Source organism: Euprymna scolopes, chromosome 22, assembly GCF_053919585.1.
Source record: "Euprymna scolopes isolate OS-2025 chromosome 22, ASM5391958v1, whole genome shotgun sequence".
NCBI lineage: Eukaryota > Metazoa > Mollusca > Cephalopoda > Sepiida > Sepiolidae > Euprymna > Euprymna scolopes.
This window is the reverse complement of record NC_136503.1, coordinates 30860753-30884028: the sequence shown is the minus strand read 5'-3', so window position 1 is coordinate 30884028 and position 23276 is coordinate 30860753. Positions and strand designations below refer to the sequence as shown.

General features: G+C 32.6%; 2 protein-coding genes across 2 annotated transcripts in view; one reads left to right on the top strand and one right to left on the bottom strand.

The window, feature by feature from the left end:
• Positions 1-4492, bottom strand: part of LOC145243944 (uncharacterized) — a 31928-nt gene extending 27436 nt beyond the window's left edge. Inside the window, exon 1 of the mRNA XM_080107072.1 lies at positions 4384-4492. Coding sequence (XP_079963198.1) covers positions 4384-4477 — 94 coding nt within the window. The 5' untranslated portion in view covers positions 4478-4492. The remainder of the gene's footprint in view (positions 1-4383) is intronic.
• Positions 4493-4685: 193 nt separating this feature from the next.
• LOC145243941 (mitochondrial coenzyme A transporter SLC25A16-like) overlaps positions 4686-23276 on the top strand; it is an 87617-nt gene continuing 69026 nt past the window's right edge. Inside the window, exon 1 of the mRNA XM_080107069.1 lies at positions 4686-5716. Coding sequence (XP_079963195.1) covers positions 5626-5716 — 91 coding nt within the window. The 5' untranslated portion in view covers positions 4686-5625. The remainder of the gene's footprint in view (positions 5717-23276) is intronic.

Sequence of the window (23276 nt, the reverse complement as noted above, 5' to 3'; positions counted from 1 at the left end):
GCTGAAAGGAAAGGGTAATGTTTGGAAGAATGAACTCTTCAGACTGAACAGATCCTGGGGGAAAAATGTGATTCATTTGATTTGGTTGACCAACTCACCCACATGCCTAATGTTGATCAACATTTTATTAAGGCTTCTTGATCTTTTCTTGACAACTTGCTCTATTCTTTTATCTCCTCTGGCATTTTTCTGATCATTTGATTGTCCTAAGATCAAATTTATGTTGCTTTCTATCACAGAGAGTATCGATACTCAAGGCTTGTTTCGGACAGCTTTAGATCTTCATCTCTAAAATTCCTCTGCATTCCATTTGTTTTTTTTTTTGAGAAAGAATGTGTTCCGTGTCACCTCTGGTTAATCAGTATTAAGAGTTTTATATCCTCTCAAAAATTCTAATCAAACAACCATGTAAAAAAAACAAAAAACAAAAAAAAAACAGCTATTGTACACTTCTGAGTGTGCTGCCGTCATTGCTCACGGAAACCACTTTTTAGATTGCTAATGACAGAATAGATTCCCTGAAATGAATAAGATTAATTTAAATTTAAAGATAAATAACAACTCCCAGATTTATCACAGATTTAAACAATTTACTCACAATGCAGAAGAGACTGATAGGTCTGTACTGAGATGCAGTATAATAAGTATTGCCAAAAGATGATAGTTGAATTGCCGGTTCATATTGAGAACCGTATATCAGTGTGCGTGTGCGTATCATTGAGTGTATATATTGAGGCTGTATATCAGTTGTGCGCATACATCGAAGAGTGTATATTGCTGTTGACAGATGATGGGATACATTTTATAACAAGGGGGGATACATTTATAACAGAGGCTGAGACATTTATATTCTTGGTACATCATGACGACTGTGATGATAATTCTTTTATCATATTATAATACGGAGCTGAGAGATCTTTTTACATATAGAGAGAGGAAATACTTCTTTATGATGATGGTGGAGAGGGCATAATACTTGGGAGTTATACAAAGTTCGTTTACAAGATAATAGACAAAACACATTTACCTTTAAGTTGTAATGACGATGAAGAAAAGTTTACAAATATATGATGACTTGTTTATTCTACCAGCTGGTTGATTGATGAATCAGGAACTCAAGCTCTTGCGATTACATGGTCTTATCTTCCCCTCCAAGGGGCTTCAGCTCTCAGTCTGACCGACCCTCTCTGAGTCTCTTCTCTGGTTCTGGCCGTCTCTGCCTCTCTAACTGACTCAAACCTATCTAAATATATTGAAAATTCCCTTCTTTATGACGTCAGAGGCGTGCTTCCACACGTGAAATTCATTCACGTGGATTTCATCTATGTATGTGCAAACAAAGAAATTCCCAAATGAATTGTTTCATTTATAACCTATTCATTTCATCATTATTTCTAAACTGCATCGTTCATATCTAACTCTGACATAAATAATATTTAGTTATTTCCAAGAACAATGACAATCGTTCTACATCCTAGGATTTCAATACGTATTCTTTTTTATCTTTTCTTACTGGGTTCGATTCTAACCGTTTCCAAATATCATTTTCAAACTTATCTAGTTTGCTCTTTTAATTACTGAGGTCTGGCCCATTTCATGTAACATGATTTTACTAATAAGTCACGTGCATAAAGCAAAATTTCTAAAAAAATGGTCGATTAAAAAGTTGTACATTGCTGTCCGTTGATGATGTATGAATGACTTTATGGAAAACAAAAAAAAATTTGACCTGGAGAGTTTGGTACAGAAAAGCGGGGTGATTTTGCTATGCGGGAACCTATTAATGAATAGATTTGGGGTCGAATGGGCAGTAATTCTAGCAGAGCAATGGGCTGAATGGGAAGGGTGTGCGATAGAAGCATAATCAATATTAATTCACACAAAAGTTATTTTATTTATAGCATGTTTTAATGTATATTTTCATCAAGAAAAATTATTTCACACACAACTGATTTTTTTTTTTAATTAAAAAAATGGTCCACATTTCAAAAACAAAACAAGTATTGATTACAATGTCCTTAAAAATGCTATCTGGTCCAAAAGTGGATGAAAATTTTACATCAAATTTATATGCAAAACTGATCCCCACTCAGAAAATATTTTTTTTTCTTCTTGTTTTATTTGTGTTACTTTTAAGGAATAAGTATCCAAGATAATTTCAGTACTAAAGTAATTAATTCCGAGTTTCACCGAACACTTCTGAGAATGGTGTACGTTAACTAACTTTGTTGAACAATCTCCACAAGATGAACCGAACTGTTTTTTTTTTACCCTAACTTTAAACTAAGTTTTAGTTTGCAAAGTCGATTTAATTCATTTTATATTGTGTAGAAGTCATAAAACTTGATTTGGTTTTCTGTTTTTAGTTGGAAATGCTTTTGTTTTGTTTTTTTTTACTTGAGAGTTATAGCTTATCAAGGCCCGAAGGCCAGTCGAGGATAAGAGTTAATGAATGCAAGGTGGTACATGCTCTGACAAACTACAAGTCCTTGTATCCCCGCGACGAAAATACCCCCGGCAAACCTAACAAGTAGCAAAATCCCCCCCCCCACACACACAGTAGAAATCCTTAGATGTTAGAAAGCCTTCTGCTCTCATAGTTTCTTTCCCAGAACTGCTAGGCTTTGGAATTCCTTTCCGGGTTCCTGCTTTCCCGACTGTACTGACATGCAGAAGTTCATGCTGTGAAACTCCCTACGTAGTATCCCTGCAATTTATATCCCTGATAGTAGCCCCTACCTCATTGTTTGGGGTCAAAATGTAATTAAAAAAAAAACAAAAAAAATACATGGAATGCAGAAGTATAATTGATATAAATGTTCAGAAGTTATCTCAAACAGCCATAGAGTATTAATACAGGGTGACCCAAAAAAACGGGCCCCAACTCTAATTAGGTCCCGTTTCTTAGTGTTTTGTCCGAATGAAATGAAACTTTGGTCATAACTAGTTTATTATATTCAAAACATCACATCAAAACACTAGGGTCTTTTGCCTTTTTTTTCTCCGTTCTACAGCATATGTTCTAGATGGCCTCCATTTAGGTTTTTTTTGGGGGGGGGGTCACCCTGTATACGATGAAGCGGTACATCTGAGAGTTTATTATATTACAACTGAGTGATTGGAAGATCTCAATGGAGACAGAACAGAGAATGAGCATATTTTTGGGCAAGTTGTAAGAAAAAGGTCAAAGAGACTTGGATATTGTCTGTTAGAGTTGAACATACGGGTGAGTCCGTGAACAATTTGTGTTAGGTCATAGGCAATTGAGAAATAATGACAGTTCCTCCCCTCATCATCCGTCCTGTTTGGGTGGATTAGCCATTCAACATTGAAGTCTCCGCAGACGTGAATGTTAGCCGAGGAATGGGTAAAAAGAATATGGTTAATTTTCTTAGAGATACTCTCAATGGTTATTAATTTTGCTGTTATGAGGGCAATAAAGGGCAAATATGAACGGTATCGTGAGAAAGTGCTACTCGAAAGTATATACAAAGCAGATTAGGATCTTCTCTGTAGATGTCCCTTAACCACATGGAAAGCCATTTCTAATGTTAGGCACATATTCTATGTCCATGACGATTTTGGGGGTCAGATTTTGATGTCAAGTTTGAGTATCCTTTAATCACAAATTCATCTAGGGAAAAAGTCGGGCCAATGCCAGTTTTGCACAGGAACAACAAGTCAAGTTTAGTCTCCTGTAATTGGATTTCAACTTCTGGAAAGTTGGAATGTAGACCCCTAACGTTAGAGAAGGAGACCTGGTAGTGGTGGAACTCTACGTTAGAAGTTGGAGTTTTGGGTTTAACCTTGCTTTGTTTTTTGAGATTTTTCATTTTTGAGGATTGAGACATGTAGAAAAGGTCGGCAGTCGTGAGAGCAGAGCAGAAAAGAAAGAGGGGGGGGGAAACAAAAAAAACGACGAATGATTTTAGCAACCATGTAGGACATACATCATATATATATATATATATATATATATATATAGGTTGAATTCTGGTCAAGCACCGCACATTATTTTTTTTTTTTACCGCCAAGTTTATTTCAGGCTGTTTACATGTAATTAATTAACTGAAAATAAAATAAAAAGTATAATCTCTTTTCTATTTTTTTTTTTTTTTTTGTGCGCAAAGATACAATTTTACCGATTTTTCAATGATCCCTCTTAAAAAACTGTAGAAAGATTAATTATTTATTTCGAAAACGTGTTTGGGAGAATAATTTATCAATTTATTAAAAGACATTTCTTGGGTTGTATTAAATTACTAGAATCGTATAGATTTTTAAACAAAAACAATTTGCCGTCAGAGTATTAATATAATCTAAATCTATGAGATAATAGAAATATTATTAAATTTAGGCGAAGAGCAAAGAAGGACAACCTACCAACTGATTTTAGGATTTTTTGTAGACGTTGTTCAGAAAGTTGTAGTAATTTTTGTCTCCTCAATTCGCGAACGTCTGCTGGACTGGCGGCCATTGTTGTTAGAACATGTGAATTAGTCATGCAACGCGAGTTTCGTATTTTATAAAACATTTAAACAGAAAGTAAACACGATTAATCTACAATTTGTTTAATCAAATAATAATAATAATAATAATAATAAATAATAATAATAAATAAACACGATGAACAAAATTCATTTATAAAGATTATGCTGTTTTATTTAAAATAAAACTACGAAACTGATTTTAAACAATAGGATAATAATGCTGATGGCTTCCCAAGAAAAATCAGTACTTATTAAAAATGGAGAAAGGAAAACTGCAAAACATATCATCATTGTGCTCCATTGGTCCGATTTTAGAGAAACGTATAGGTAATAATTGCGATGCCTGTAACAGTCTGCCCTTTTTTTGTGGAGGAGGCGCCGTCTTCTAGTGAGTGAAAAAAAAAAAAAAAAAAAAGGAGGAGACGCACTTATACACAAAAATATGGAAACCTCTCGCGTCAAAAAAGACGAAAACGTCACAGTAATTTCCTTTTTGGAAGAAAGAAAGGAAAAAGAAGAGGTTTTCTCACAAGTTACAATCGTACGAATGACTCACAACTGTCTTTTTCTCACTAATCTTTGGAGTTCGTAAAAGCTAAGATAAATTGAGATAAAGAAAAAAAAAAACAAAAAACACTCCCGCGATTCATTCATCGTTGTCTGTCCATGCACATTTTTTTTTTTTTTTTACAATGGTTTCGAGTTTTATGTATGGACGGACCATCGGATAAAAATTAAAAGAAAGTTAAATCAATTTTAACAAATACTTTCTTTTCCCCCCTTTTTAAAATTCGTATCAGTACATAGACACGTATTTAATGTATATAAGGACTTTTTATAATAATCTTTGTTTAAACAGCTAACAAAATAGATTAATAAACGTTCTTAAGAAGCACCACACCAACAGTCCAACTCCAACACCACCATCGCTAACAGTGCCAATAATAATAACGGCTCGTCTACTTAATTAGTAATAATATCCACACACAAACAAACAAACAAAAAGACGTCTCTGTCTTTCAGATAGAGTGATACATTTACTGAGTTCTCCATAAACAACTAAATAAACATTTAGCCGGTCGTAATTTGAAATCTTTATCCGCCAAAAAATAAACAAAAGCAATCCTCATCAATCATGACAGCTTCCGCCGGGAGTGGGACCTCGCCACCTTTATCTTTACCAACCACTAATTTTGGAAACGCGTGGAAAACATTTGTTGCTGGAGGTAAAGTTATTATTTTCATTACCTTTTTCTTTTTTTTTTTATGGTTATCATCCAGTTCCGCGTGTCGTTTACTTTCGTTTTCTGCTGATCGTTCTGTTTCACAATGAATGCCCTGGAAAAGTCCCTTCTGAGATTTACCAGTTTAAAAATGTTTTGTTATTCTAAACAAACACAAAACGTGCTAATTTGTGTTTTATTTTTTATTTTATTTATTTATTTTTTGCAAAGGAGTCACCACTTATCAAAGTCCAGAGGCCACTCGAGGATAAGGGTTAATGAGTGTACGGAAGTCAATAGGAAAATATCGTAGTAATCATTAGTAGTAGAAATTTGGTAAATTGGATTACTTAAGAGGAACGACTCCTCAAGAACTTGTTCACGTTGGACTTGAAGACGACCATATTGTAATCAGCTGGAAAGCAGGCAAACGAAAGAGTTCCACAGGCGTAAGAAAGAAGCTTTGTTCATGGAATCTACGTTTAGGTGTAGACATAGATAAAGAGTGGGGCAAATTATTGATAGTGGTTTCAACTAGATGAGTGCTTTCGTGAAAGTCAGGCAAGGGGAGACCATAAATTGGAGCTCAGACGAGACGAGCATTTGCCATGAAAATAACGATAAAGTTGAAACAGGCTCGCAGACGCAGCGGCTCTTCTGTGGGGAAAGAGGTTGCAGGGAAGAGAAAAGGGCATCCCTCACTAGGCTACGAAGTCTATTTTGAACTCTGTCAAGGCAGGTTAAGGGCTTCTAGCTGCTCCTGCCGAGATGTGATAATAGTATTCCAACTTTAAAACTGGTAAACGGAAGGTATTTTCCAGGGCATTCACCGTAAAACAAAACCATCAGCAGAAAACGAAAGTAAACATAGACACCTGGAACTTGAGGATAACCGTTTTAATAATATTTATTTTATTGTTGTTAGCACTTCCACTCCTGGCTTTTAATATATAAATAAACTGTCCCGACCCGGCATTGCCCAATAGACTAGGCACCGCCAAAAATGGCCGAAAAATCAAGTTGTTGTTTTTTTTTTTAAACGAAATTACATTTATTAAAATCCATTATTTCTGAGTAACTTTTTTTTTTTTCCAGAAAGATAAAACCCTGAATTTTATCATATAGAAAACAGAATAATGTAAAACTTTTTTTACTATTTTTAATTAAATTTTAAATGTTTAATTTTCCCAAAAAGTTAACAATTGACATTTTTTTGTCTTGCACAAAAAACGTACATAAAATATTAAAAAAAAAAAAAAAAAAAAAAAAGGTTTTTGAAATAATTTATTTATTTGTTGTCTAAGATTTAGGATGATTTTCTATGAGAATATGCAAAAATATTATAAGTACCTGGATTTCAAATAATTCCACTTATTCATATAGGCAACCAGTTACTTCGCGTCGATCTAGACTCTAGATCGACAATGTTTACGTTTGTAGTTGATAAAAAGCAAACTATGGAAGACTAAATAGGCCAAAAAAAACTTATTTTTCAGTGACGAAAATTTCAATGTATTATTAACGCTGAGGCTGGCCAGTCGCCAGTACCAGATGGGTGACCATTTGTATGAGTTTGGTTTTTAATGTGTATGTGTGTGGGGGCCAGGCTCCCCAAAATGGGGGAGGGGGCAATTTAAAGCAGAATAAAAAAAAAAAATTATTTCAGCGCGTTTGGTCCACCGTAGTCGAAAGGCGGCAAACGTTTTCAAACAGGATCGAAAAAATGATGCTATTTTTAACACAAAGGGCACAATATTTATCGAATTTTTTTTTTTTGTATCGATTCTTCAAAGCATGCCCTGTTTAATAATGATCATGCATTATTCGGCTCGCTAAAAAAAATTGTTAATTTATTTATCAAAGATTTTAAAATGGCTTTTTCGTATAAATATTAAAAAAAATTTTTTTTTTTTTTTTTTTTTTTTTTTGCTTAAAACTTAAATTAATTATTTTACTTAACATATTCACCGAATTTCACACTTCAAAACTCAAAAGCGGGATAATTAAACACAATCGAAGTTCTGATATTCAGACGTCAAAATAAGGTATGCAAACAATTTTTTTTTTTTTTTTTTTTTAATCTATAATTCTGCCCCTTACAACAACACAATATGTTGTGTTCGGTTTCAGATGATTATTTTAAGCATATTTGTACCCCCTCAAAACAAGGGGGGGGGTTGTAAGCAAAAAAAAAATATATATATATAAATATCGTTTATGAAAAATAAGTACACTGTTATAAAGTACATTCTTCTCTTAATCGCTGAAAATTTCGTATTGATCGGATAATTATCTGATTTTTGGTAGATTTTTAAGAAGACGGTCCGTCAAAAAGTACTTACCTGCCCCCCCCCCCAGTTTTAGCGGTGCCTACAGACCTTTTACTTTCATTTTTGTTTTACCCATGGACGCCCACCTTTTTTTTCTCTTACTTTTGGCATTTGTGCAAAATAGCGCATCAAATAATTTTATTGAGATTCCTTGCCCTTAGAACCATCCTAACGTTAAGTCCGGGTGAAAGCCCCTCCCTCCTAAAAAAGAAAAAATCCTTAACCCTACTGCTAACCTTAAGTCAAGGATTTCCATAAATACCGAAATTTTTTGGTACACTATTTTGCAGCAATACCTTAATTTCTTGTGAACTTTTCATGGTGGTTCTCCAGATTAACCCCGCCCCTGCTCTTAAGAAGAAAATAGCACCAAAAACTATGGTCAATGTGGCCTGATTGTCCCACTGAAAACTTACCTTCGCAGAGTTGCTTTTTAGGGGTATTACCCCCAACCTCCCCATGTTAAAAACGGCTTTTGGAATAAACACCCCTAACCTCCCCATGTTAACAACGGCTTTCGGAATAAACAGCCCCAACATTCTCATCCTTTGCAGGTAAGACTTCCGACAAACAGACCACATTAACCAAAATTATACTTACTTGTTAAGGTAAAAAGACAAAAGCTACACCAAAATTTATGCAAATTTCATCTAGTATTTTTTTTTTTTTTTTTTTGTGGACACTATCGACTGACATTAAGGTCAAAGGGCATAACTCAAAATTTTGACCTTTAATACTAATATATTTTCCGAAACGTGCATAAATGATTTACTATCAGATCTGAAACCATTATCAATAATTTCCTCCACTCCTTATCTATTCCTACACCTAAAGGTAAATTCTATGAACAAAGCTTCTTTTTTAGAAATGCACGCCTGTGAAACTCTGTTCCGTTTTCCTGCTTTCCAGCTAACTACAATATGGTCGTCTTCAAGTCTAACATAAACAAGCTTTTGATGAGCCATTCCCTTAAGTAATCCAATTTACCCAATTCCCACTACTAATGATTATCACAATATTTTCCCATTGACTACTACACACTCATTAACCCTTATCCTTGAGTGGCCTTCGGTCCTTGATAAGTGGCGACTCCATTGTAAAAAAAAAAAAAAAAAAAAAAAAAAAAAAAAAAAAAAAAAGTTGATTTAATATATTTAGAAGGAATGGTGGAAGAATGCAGAAAAAGAGGATAACATGATGACGTATGTTCATCACCTTTCAGACTAGTCAGCTAAACAAAGTAGTGAGAGACAGAGGTTTTAGGAGACGGTAAGTGCCTCCAAAGCGCACCACAGAATTACCATCCTAGTGTGTAACAATGCGATGAACCGCCCCCTTAAGTAAGACACTTTTATCAAATCTCCAATACTAACGATTACTACGATACTATCCCATTGATTACTGTACATGCTATAACCCTTATCTCCGAGTGGCTTTCGGGCCTTGATAAGTGATGACTTCCATGTAAAAAAAAAAAAAAAAAAAAAAAAGTTGTTGTCCTATTCGAAAGAACGAGCCTAAAATAAACTTGTAAACATTTTTTAAAAATTTAACGTACAAAATAATGAAAATGCGAGACTAAAATCATGTTCACATGCATTATCGATGCCTTAACACAACGTTCTTCTGTAGTCACCATATATATATATATATATATATAATGAATAAATGACAAAAGACTATATTCCAAAGTTCATGATGTTAACCATCTTATAACTTATTCTTTTAATTCGTTTGACATTTATAATTCTTGATAGTATTTGTTTTGTAGCACAAAATCAATCACTTAATTATTATATCAATCAGTGAATCGATTTTGATTTCTAAAATTCAAAATGGCGTAATTGAAAACATATAAGGTATTTACAGCTTCTTTTCCAGTTTTCTGATTGTAATCATGTCAGAACGAATTTTATTTCCTTTGGACGTTGATATTTTTTCTGATGAGTTAAGGGCAAAATAGATTCACTGATTGATATAATAATTGATTGATTTTGTGCTACGGAACAGATACTGTCAAGAATTGTAAATGTCAACTGAATTAAAGGAATAAATTATAAGATGGTCAACATCATGAACTTTGGAATATAGTCTTTTGTCATTTATTCACTCTATTGCTCTGTAATTACATTGAGTTTCTTAAATAAGGATTGGTATATATTATAAGGAAATAAAATATATTTCCACAGAAATATATATATAGTAAAACTGGTAATTAGTAAAAACTTGAAGAGAGTGCTCAATACTATTGCAGAGCAAATATGTTTTATCTTTTTATTACCGTTTTATCTGTTTGGTTACATATGTTTCGGATGTTAGACCATGTTTATGATCCAACACTCTCGTCAGACCTTACAGAAACCTGTATTTCTGTAACATATGTAACCAAACAGATAAAACGGTAATAAAAAAATAAAAAACATATATATATATATATGTGTGTGTGTATGTGTTTAATAAATCTATCAAAAATCAAGTAATTATCAGATTTTCATGATTTCTCAGTATTTATTAACTTTTGGGTGGGCGTGTACTTAATTCAACCATGCTATTTTTAGAAGTATTTTTTTCAATTTAAATTAAAGTTTTACGATATCTTTTTTTTTTTTTTTTTTTTTCTATTAAATTGTTAGGAGAAAGTATAGAATAGTTACAAAACGCCCTCCTCTCCTCATGTTAAGAATTGCTTTATAAATATTATTATTTCAGCACGGTTCAATAAGTGCACAAGTACCAACTTTTGAATTGATTTACATTAAAAATGCAGTTTCCATAAAATATGAGAGGCAATAGTTTTTGTACATAATCACCTTCCATATTTCATTTGAAGAAATCTAAACAAAATATCTATACTCCTATAAATTTGTTTTTGCTTTGATATTCATATTAAAAAACTCTTTTCTATTTATTTAAAAAAGAAAATACAACTTTATTATGTATGGGTCATCTGCAAAAGACCTAGCTAATTTGCATATTCTTTTAAACATTCATTTTAATTAATTCCCTATTAGTTTTTTACGGTTTTTTTTATGGGATGATCATCTTTAGTTAATTATTATCTGTAATTATATTCATGCAGATATTCTACATAGTTTATACTTGCATGATATTTGCATAAAAACATTATAGTAAACACAAACCTCTTTCTATATATATTTATGTATGCGTATATATATTTGTTTAAAAATTTTTATCTATCGAACTCCTCTGTCAGTTTTTGGTCTATGGACATGAAACTTAATATATAGGACATTCAAACCCATGTGAAACTTTATATTTGTGTTTTAGCCAGGGAAAAATCAGTGCAAATGTGTGAAAATGGAATTTGCCAGGTGAAGGTCGAACGACAGCATTACGAATATGCATGTGTAACATAATAGCTATTGGTTCATGTTTTAATTTTTAGCCTCATAGCAAACATGTTTTCATAGCTTAGGCATTAACATCAAAGGAAAAAGTAAGTCATAAGCTAAACGTTTTGGTGTCTATACTCAGTGGTGGCGCATGAGTCATTTTTAAAAAAAAACTTTTTTTAACTTTTTAAATCATTACTATATATTGTGTCCAATATAATTCTTATATATAATATTTTGAATACAGAAATTCTCTTCTGGACCAAAGTACCATAGGTTTACAACAACAGATGCCACATACAAATTTATTATGTCTAGACTATTAGCCACTATCTTGTGTAACTTTAGAATGATATTTTAGACACATTTAGTCATTATAATAAAATCCTACATTTCATCCTAGGAGCAACACCATCACAATCGCAGCATCTTTAGAGGAAGTAGTTCCTATTTTCTCTCTAAATGTTAAGTCTTTGTATTACCCCCAGTCGTCACTGGGAGAAAATATACATATTCTACAGATATTGTGCTTGCACCTTTCGTAACTGGATCATAAACTCATAGACATGTCCGAGAGTTATGCTAGTGTGTATGTGTGTTCGTGCAAGTTTGATGGGAGTGAATTGGCGCCAGCCCCATTTGAGCTCGTTCAAACTATATTTCTAAATTTTGTAAAATTTTTAAATCTAATTTTTTTTGTTCCCTTTCCTTTGATTCTTCTTTCTCTTTTTCTATTTCATTTTCTTTGGGGCCTGATATCAACTGGATATAAATGTCTGGGTTACTGTGACCTGAATAACCGCATTATCATTACTAATTGGTCTAGATAAATTATATTTCATTTATATTTTAATATTTGATGAGATCCCATGAAGTTTTTTTTCTCTCTCATAGTGGCCTATATTCTATTATAATTTTAATATTTTTTAATGTATTAATTTTAAAAGAAGTTTTTCAGTAAACTTTGTATATGAAACTTTTCAGAAAAACTTTTCGTACAATATGCTTGTGTAAATATTACAGTTTGTAATGGATGTTACCTTATCGTATTTTATGGATTGCCTCATATATATGCATTGCATGCATGCAGCGGCACTGCTGTTTTAACAGCATTGGTAATCATGGCTCTCCAAATTGTAGAACCAAGAAAATTTTGGGAAGACCAGTAAAGACAGTAGTTTCTTGTTGCTTTCCATTTTGATTCGGAGATGCATCTTCCCCCTGTGAGTTAAATGCGCCCCTAGATACCAACCTGGAAATTTCTACGACTCAGCATGGTACATAGAGTGCCTAGCCTTCCCAAATGGTCACCCATGTGGTACTAGCCAGGCTTACCGTTGCTTAACTTTGATGATCTGACAAGAACCAGTGTGTCAATGTGATTGTGTCATATGCATGCATTAGAACATTAAAAACTCTCCAGTAGAAAGCTTTCCGATATCTAGGGATCTCTACTGTGTAAGGGTGGGATTTTGCTGCTTGTCAAGGGGTACACAAGTTATATGAGTCTGTCAGAGCAAATTCCATTAAAATACTTGTAAAACGGGCACAGGGATGTAATATTGCGGTGATGAGACAGAGGTTCAAGCTTGGTTGATAGTGCAGAACCTAAACAACTTTTCACATATTCAATGTTTGTTTGACAAAACAATGCTGCCATGATTGTTTCTCTTCCCTAACTCGAGACGAATGTCGCTGTTTCCACTGGTTTAAAAGTCGTTTGGAGATATTTCTAACATGGTCATATTATGCAGCAGTTTTGTAGAATTTTCCAAAATTAATATTATCTAGGATTTTCTGGCCAATGGTCATGGTTGTGGCATTCATCCTTGGTTGATTGGGCTGGCTATTTCTAACAAATTTCCCATGTCCTGAACACTGGCTGACCAACTGTTGAAATGCCTTCATGCTCAAAAATTTTATTAACATAAATTACTTTAAGTCCGAGGGAGAACCATTCAAACTTAGGGTTAGTGGTAGAGTAATTTTTTTTTTTTCTTTTACTAACTTTTCAAGTCCCCCCCCCCAACAGTTAAGCGAAAGGCTTTCATTTGTATTTTTTGTGTATTTGTCATAAAACCACTTTGAATGTAAAAAAAAAAATTAAAAACCTTTTTAGCTTGTTAAAAGCATACAGATTAGAAGATATGTAAATTCTGCTGTGCTTATATAAGTAATTTGTTGATTTTTTTCTTTGTTTATTTATGATTTCTCTTCTGTTAACTAGCTTGTACTTTTACCGCACATTAATATTGAAATTTTAGTAAAAAATAAAATATTTTGTCAACCAAAATGTAAAAAGTTGATCTCAAAAGTTTGTTTTGAGAAGCTGTCAATCAAGTCTGTACCATTTTGGTGAAGAAATTAAGGATAACTGTGTGGGAATATAGGGGTGATAATCTGACGTCAGGGGGAGGGGTGATCGTTCCCCTCTCGTTAGGATGAAAAACACGATACACCTAGATGAAAACATGCTAGATTCATAGCAGAGACCAGACTTATAACCACCTTCAGTTGGTGTAGCATTCATCCTAGACGAATTGAATCAGCTTGGGGATATGAAATACATAAGCAATCTCACATCGCGTGTAAATCTTGATAAGGGGAAGTGCTGATGTTAGTTTTTGCAGAAAGGTGCCATCATCCTCCCACAATGCAACACCCGGTATTTTTAAATGATAACGTTGCTGCTTAGTGAGTGACCACTCTGTGTAGGAATATGTATTCAGTTGAGATGCTCTCTAGTTACATATGAACTACATATATATATAATGCCATCCAAACTTCCTACAGCACTGTGTTTATTCAAGTCAGGATCATTTTCTCACGTGGATTATTGGTGTCATTTGCTTTTCCCTGAAAAGGCATCTTGAAGCCGCACGTGTGGTGGCAGCAGTAGGATCTTCAAAAGAATTCAGCCTTCGACAATAATGCATTCTAGAAACGAAAACACAAATCAAATCGTACTCATTGACTAAAAATATGCAAAAGTTTTCCCAAGTTTAAAAGTACGATGGTTACAAGTCACGTTATCTTGCATGTCAGAAAGTGGAACTTGTACCCTGAAAGAATTACGAAAAATACTACATTGTAATTTAAGATTTCGAGTCGCTGCAAAAATTATGAGAAGAGATGATTTTCAAAAAATAACTGACAAAAAAAAAAGAAAATAATAAGTGAACATCATACACCTACAAGTCGTTACTATGAGTGGAGACGGTTTTAAGCTAGAAATAAGCGTGAGGAATTAAAAACATTATACGCGCCTCAAAACAACAAAGTACTAAATATATTATTCACTTATGTAAATCATGCATTAAGAACAAAAAAATAAATCACTTGCTTACGAGAGCCACGCAATAAGTTGAAAATAAACATTATATTCAAATCAGAAAACAACGTGGTGATTGTCGTAACAAAGGAACAAACGCTATAAAATATTCAAATTATAATCATCAACATCTCCAGAATAAAATGTAAATGTACTTTATTCTACTTAAAAAGGTAATCATTTGTTGCTTTTCTTGCTAATTTAGAAGTAAGAGACTTTACGCAGGTTTAAACCAACAGTTCCTTTTGAAAGTGACAATATAACCAGTTTTTTTAAAGTCGTTTTACGGCGATACAGGGACACGACAATCACATGACATAATTTTATATTAGTACCTTTATGTGTATTCTCGTATCTACGTGGCACACACTAATTTGTTTTAATCGATTATTGAAATCAACGTGTTTCTACAGAATCTGAACCAGACCAAATATACTTTTGCTGAAGTAAAAAAGAAAAACAAAAATACTCACGAGAACCACGCAGTAAGTGAAAGCAAACATATCCTATAAGTTTTTCCTCCAAAACAATTATTCTGTTTAAACAAACATGTCTGCCTTCAGTACTAAACAGAGAATCCTCACTGAACAAGAATCAAGAGGTTCCCTCAAAGCGTGGTGTAAACAATTAATCTATCATATCTCGAATGAAGATAAATTTGAACGTTATTTGAATGACCTCAAAACCTGAAGCAGTGTAGCAAGTGGCACGCCGAATAGAGGCTTCATTGCTGATGAACAAGAAGTCAATGGAAAAAAATTCTTAGCAGAAAAATAAAGCCATTAATCTAAAAGTGCTCTTGACTTCATAAGCATTCATGCTCCAGTTATTAGTAGTGCCTTCATTAAAGAAGAGGCACATAGTATAGATGAAATATTTGATAGACTCTGACAGTACTATGATTATCGCAAGTCCGGGACGAATATCATGAACATGTTCAGTTTCAAATGCGGTGCCACTGAAACAAGAGAGGCTCTCTGGGAAAGGTGCTACTCGTTCATGGAGGATAGTCTAATTACAAAAGCTTGAGCTATCAAACATTGCGGAGCAAAACTAGAGAATGATGAACGCCTAACTCCCACTTTACAGAATATCACGGTGATGATTTGCCTTGATGCAATCCGAGACCTACCCTCCATTGTTAAGCAAAGATTTGCCATCACCTTAAGAGATTCTGCACTATATTTCATTAAGACGGAAATCAGTGATGCAATACTGTTCCTGTTACAAGAAATAGGTGATAGAGAGGGCAACATATCATACTCTAATTCCAGCTATAGAAGGAAAGGACCGATGAAGCTAGGAAATCAGAAGTTGCCTGGGAAACAGGCCAAAATGTTGCCTCTGCGATGCTGCCAATAGACCAGGAGCAGAAACCCACTATTTCCAAAATTGCCCTTTTATGCCAACCTCAGACAGAAAATCCCTTCGGTCTAAAATTGGAGATATCGAAATCATATCAGAAAGTGAAGATGACAAAGACTTAGAGTGTTATAGTTCCGATAATAGGATAATTCAAATCAAAAGACCCGAGAGTCCAAAAATCAACAGAGTAGACATCATATCGTCACCGTGTATGGAGGTAGAAGTAAACAAAGAAGATGCGGACGTTACACTTGATACCGGCGCAGAAAGTAACCTGATTAGAAAGAGTGAAGCAAGACGTCTCAAACTGATAAAAAAATAAATAAAACTTACGAGTTTTGTTAAGTCTAGTTACCTCCCTTACACTTTTGATAAAGCCAAAACTGGTTACTTCCGTTTGAACACATATAACGTGATTTGCACAAGAACTTACGAGATATCATTTTTTTTTTTTTTTTTTTTCTGGATGTACTGCCATTTTTGATTTTGATAATGTAATGTTGCTGTGAGCACATGTGTAAAATAAATCTTCTATTTTTAATCTACACACATCGGTATTGTTTATTTCTTTCACTAATAACCACAATGACTGCATCCAATGTAAAATAACCAAACCAGTATACAACAAAATAGCCCTCACAAACAATTCAACCACACCTGTACTTATCAAGTAGCATGAACAAATATGCCAGGTACGCTATACTGCTCAAATGCGTCTCACACGTGATACTTCAAAGCCACCTCCACTGATTCTGACCTCTGAGCAATCAGACAGATCAGCAGAGATTTCTGTGGACCCCTCAAACATCCACAATCAAGATGAAAAAAGGCCACCTTCCACGAGACAAATAAAAAGTACAGTCAAGTATTTTCACCATCACTAGGATGCTACAACGGAAAATCTGGTAAATTTCAACATAAACATTACCGCAGATTATGTAAGTCCTTCATTCCTCGTTGCAAAATCTTCAGGAGGCCATCGACTAGTAACTGCATTTACAGAATTTGGCCAATGCCAAAAGTTGATGATATCATCAAACATATCGCTCAGTTCAAATACATCATCAAAAGTGATTTGAAACAAGCATATTTTCAGATACCCTTGGCCAAATCATCAACAAAATATGTAAGTATTTGCACACCATTCCGTGGAGTATATGTCTATACAAGAGCAGTAATGGGTCTCCCAGGCTCCGAATCTGCTTTAGAACAATTAATGTCCAAAGTATTCGGCAACTTGATGATTAAAGGATTGATGGTAAAATTGGCTGACGACCTATATGCCACCGCCAATACACACATGGAACTTAGCAGGAAGAAGTATTAGTAACACTACATGAGAATAATTTAAGATCGTCCCCATCAAAAACTATTTGCTGTTCGGCATCAACAGAAATCCTAGGTTGGCAATGGACCAAGGAATTCTCAAGGCTACAAGCCATCGTCTGAATACTTTGGCTATCTGTGATCCCTGAAACCATCCAAAACATGAGATCATTCATAGGATCCTAAAAGTTCCTGAGTAAAGTCATACCTAAGCACTCGGATTTTTTAGCACCTCTGGATAAAGTGCTCATCAAATGACAATCCAATGGGCGTTAGACCTGGAGGAGGCATTCTTAAAAGCAAAGGAACACCTTAAGCAAGCAAAAATCCTGACCTTACCTAGAAGAGAAGACCAACTACAAATAATTACAGATGCAGCCACGGCTTCTGTTGGCTTAGCAGCATCCTTTTTTGTCTTGAGAGGAGACAAAGCTCACCTTACAGGTTTATTCAATGTTCGTAAAACATCTAACCAAGCAGGTTGGCTAGCCTGTGAGTTGGAAGATCTGGGGATTGCTTCAGTTATCAAACACTTCAATCCATGTATAATTTAATCAGAACGCGTTACCGAAGTGTTCACAGATAGCCGCCCCTGTGTACAAACATATGAGAAACTCCAATGCAATGTATTCTCTGTTTCCTCTAGTTACAACATTCATGAGTGTTATCTCTCAATATTCTGTTAAATTATCCGATGTACCAGGGAAAAATAATATATCAGATTATGCTGGCCAGAATCCTATTCGTTGTGAGAAAAAATGCCAAATTTGTAAATTTATCAACGCCCAGGAGACCTCAGTAATTAGAGAAATCACTGTATAAGACATGTTATGTGGTCATTGTCCGATCCAATACATAACTAATAACACATGGATCAAGGCTTAACAAGACTTTCCGGACTTACAACAAGTGTATAGATTATTACGCGATGGCAGAACTCCATCTAAGAAGAAGAAAGGTTTAACCACTCTTAAAAGATATTTACAACATTGTAAACTCTCATCAATCTTGGCAGATGGGTTAATCATAGTTACACAGGAGGAAGCCTTGCGCCCAGCTAGACAGAGAATCGTCATTCCCCAAGGAGTATTAGACGGACTTTTAGTCGCTCTACACTTACAACTTCACCATGCCAGTAAACACCAGTTAAAGCAGATTTTTAATATGGGATTCTATGCACTGGATGTGGACAAGGCCATCAGTCATACCATAGATAGTTGCCATACTTGCACGAAAGCAGATACCAAGCCAATTCCGGAAACAATCCTCAACAAAACCACCAGATAAAATTGAGAGCTAGTACGCTGGTGATGTCGTAAAACGTGAAGGACAACCAGTATTATTGGTTTGAGAAAATGTTTCTGCTCTGACACATGCAACATTACTATTATCAGAAAGCAGCCAATCTCTAAGAGATGGTTTAATCACAAGCATATCGAAGTTCCGTCCCCGTCAGGTGATGAAGTAAACATCAGGGTCGATGGCGCTTTTGGATTTCAAACCCTACTCACAGACAGTTTACTGGGATCATTCCGTATTAAAATAGAGATTGGAGAGATAAAGAGCTGTAACAAAAATCCAATTAGTGAACGCTCAGTATCAGAATTTCATATGAAATTATGCAAATTAAACCCATCTGGTGGTAAGATAACGGATACTGAGTTAACTGTGATAATATCTAATATGAACAGCAGACTTAGAGAAAACGGCTACTCTTCTCTAGAAGTTTGGACAATGAGAGACCAAACCATTGGAGAGAAACTACTGATAGAAGACAAAAACCTGATTAAAGAAAAATACCAAAATAGGTTAAAAAGACCCGAGGCCTCAGGTAAATATAAAGGCCGAGGCAAAACTACTGAGAGAAAGATCGACGTCAAAGTTTGAGAGATCGTCTTTCTATACCAAGATAGGGTGAAAACTAACGCCCGCAGTAGATATATGGTGGTGGAATTTGGAGATCAGTATTTTACTGTACAGAGGTTTACGGATAGACAGTTTAAGGGGAAAAGGTACAAAGTGAAGAAATGTGATATTATCAAAGTTGAACAGCACCCTAACCATCACACCATCAATCAAAACGGAAGTGAAAATGAAATAAATATCCCTAAATATGTCGAACACAATCCATCATTCGATGAACAATCGGACTCTACTAAACATAGACGCACAAAGCATGCAAGCTGACAGTACAAACTGTATGGACCCAACAGAAGAAAGCCCCCAGGGAATAGTTCCTGATGAAATTAGTGATCTGCGTTGGTCTTCATGAATCCGAAGACGCCCAAGATTTTTAGAAGAGAACTATGTGATGTATAGTAACTGATTAAGTTCTATTCAGAAATCGTACCCACACAACATGTGGGGAAAGAAAATTGAGAAAAAAGGACTCTGTCACTGCTTAGTGACCACTCATCCTAGGAATATGTATTCGATTGAGATTAGCAGACTTGAATAAACACAGTGCCGTAGGTAGTTTTGACGGCATTATATATGTATGTAGTTTGTATGTAACCAGAGAGCATCTGAACCGATGCCGAGTGGTCACTAAGCAGTGACGTAATTCATCTGGTACTGACCAGGCTCGTTCGGTGATTTACGGCAACACTATCAGTCCCAGGCAAAGTTGAGCACACTCTTCCAGAGTCTACATCTCCCTCGCATCCCGGATTTTTGATGTTAGTACATGTCATGACATAGGCAATCCTTTTTTTTTTTTATTTATTTTTTTTATTCTCAATCAATGGAGTCATACCAACTTGTATTTGTAGCGGCTATCATCCTGGTCGGATTGAGTTGGCTTCCGCCTGAGCACGAACTGCATCTCAAAGGATCACAATCCAGCTTTGACGACCTTGGGCCAGGTTGCAGGAGATGGCTAATCACTCTCAATAACATCGCTGAAGATCAACTACCTGTGGACCCGATAGTACCGTCAGGTCGTCCTTAATTTTTTGGGCCCAGGTTTTCAGCTGTTCACTGGCACATTTGTGCTAGTCAGGCCTGGGAGACGGGGAGGGGGAGAATCATACCAACAAAGGTCATTGGAGAAGGTATGTAGCTTTAATTCACCAGATGACTGCGTCTATTGTTGTAGAATGTGAGCACAGAGCAACACATAAGAATATGTCATTAGAAACGGATCATCATGATTATTAGTATGCTTTGATTAAAATAAACTACATGCAGAGAATTTTAATGGTAGCTAAAATGTTTACTCGTGCTGTTTCCCATCATATGTTATTATTCGACATTGGTGCCATAAATACAGAGATATAAACTATTTTAAAATGATTGGGAAGTCTTGAATTATTTTTATGAAGAAACTGTGACAGGTCATGGTTGGTCCGGTTATGAAAAATGGGAGTTTTGGAGAAAACAATCAAAGCTAGTGATGCATCAAAGCGAAAGACCAAATGTAAAAGGCAAAATTAGATAAACAAAAATATGTTGCATTTTGATTGTTCACTGATCTGTATCTATCTCTTTAAAGTCTATTAATGTTTGTCATCAGCATCATCATTGTATTACAGTTTAATGTCCATTTTGCATGCTGGCATATGTTGGACAGTTTTTACTACTTGACTTCCAAGGTAACCTATCTCTGTCCAGGTCTTTATTTATCCCTCTTTCTCTCAAGTCTATTATCCTTATCAGTTCCTCTAATATTTTTTGTGGGCTTATTAATTGGTTAATTTACCTAATTGTTAAAAATTCCACAAAAATTGAAGATATCTTAACAAAGGACTTTTATTACATTTGTATGAAACTAAATTAAACTCACATTATGACCCCCTACATCAAGCAGCTGTGTTCCAAAATTCATAATGATTGGTTAATTATTTTCGAAAAGAATCCTATACGTATAAATATATGCAAATACTTAATTCGTGAAAGAAATATATATAAAATATATATAATATAAAATATATGTATATAATATATAATATATGTATATAATATGTATATAATATATGATACATGTATATACTATATATGTATATAATATATAATATATGATACATGTATATAATATATATGTATATAATATATATGTATATAATATATATGTATATAATATATAATATGTATATAATATATAATATGTATATAATATGTATATAATATATAATATGTATATAATATAATATGTATATAATATAATATGTATATAATATATAATATGTATATAATATATAATATGTATATATATAATATGTATATAATATATGTATATACTATGTATATAATATGTATATAATGTATATAATATATATGTATATAATATATATGTATATAAAATATATATAATATATATGTATGTAATATATGTATATTATATATATAATATATATATAATATATGTATATTATATATATAATATATATATAATATATGTATATTATATATATAATATATATATAATATATGTATATTATATATATAATATATATATAATATATATATATCATGTGTATAATATATGTATATTATATATATATATAATATATATATAATATAATAAATATATAATATATATATGTATTATATATATAATATATGTATATTATATATATAATATATGTATATTATATATATAATATATGTATATTATATATATAATATATGTATATTATATATATAATATATGTATATTATATATATAATATATGTATATTATATATAATATATGTATATTATATATATGTATATTATATATATGTATATTATATATATGTATATTATATATATGTATATTATATATATGTATATTATATATATGTATATTATATATATGTATATTATATATATGTATATTATATATATGTATATTATATATATGTATATTATATATATGTATATTATATATATGTATATTATATATATGTATATTATATATATGTATATTATATATATGTATATTATATATATGTATATTATATATATGTATATTATATATATGTATATTATATATATGTATATATATATATATGTATATCATATATATAATATATGTATATCATATATATATTATATGTATATCATATATATAATATATGTATATCATATATATAATATATGTATATCATATATATAATATATGTATATCATATATATAATATATGTATATCATATATATAATATATGTATATCATATATATAATATATGTATATCATATATATAATATATGTATATCATATATATAATATATGTATATCATATGTATAATATATGTATATCATATGTATAATATATGTATATCATATATATAATATATGTATATCATATGTATAATATATGTATATCATATGTATAATATATGTATATCATATACATAATATATGTATATCATATACATAATATATGTATATCATATACATAATATATGTATATCATATACATAATATATGTATATCATATACATAATATATGTATATCATATACATAATATATGTATATCATATACATAATATATGTATATCATATACATAATATATGTATATCATATACATAATATATGTATATCATATACATAATATATGTATATCATATACATAATATATGTATATCATATACATAATATATGTATATCATATACATAATATATGTATATCATATACATAATATATGTATATCATATACATAATATATGTATATCATATACATAATATATGTATATCATATACATAATATATGTATATCATATACATAATATATGTATATCATATACATAATATATGTATATCATATACATAATATATGTATATCATATACATAATATATGTATATCATATACATAATATATGTATATCATATACATAATATATGTATATCATATACATAATATATGTATATC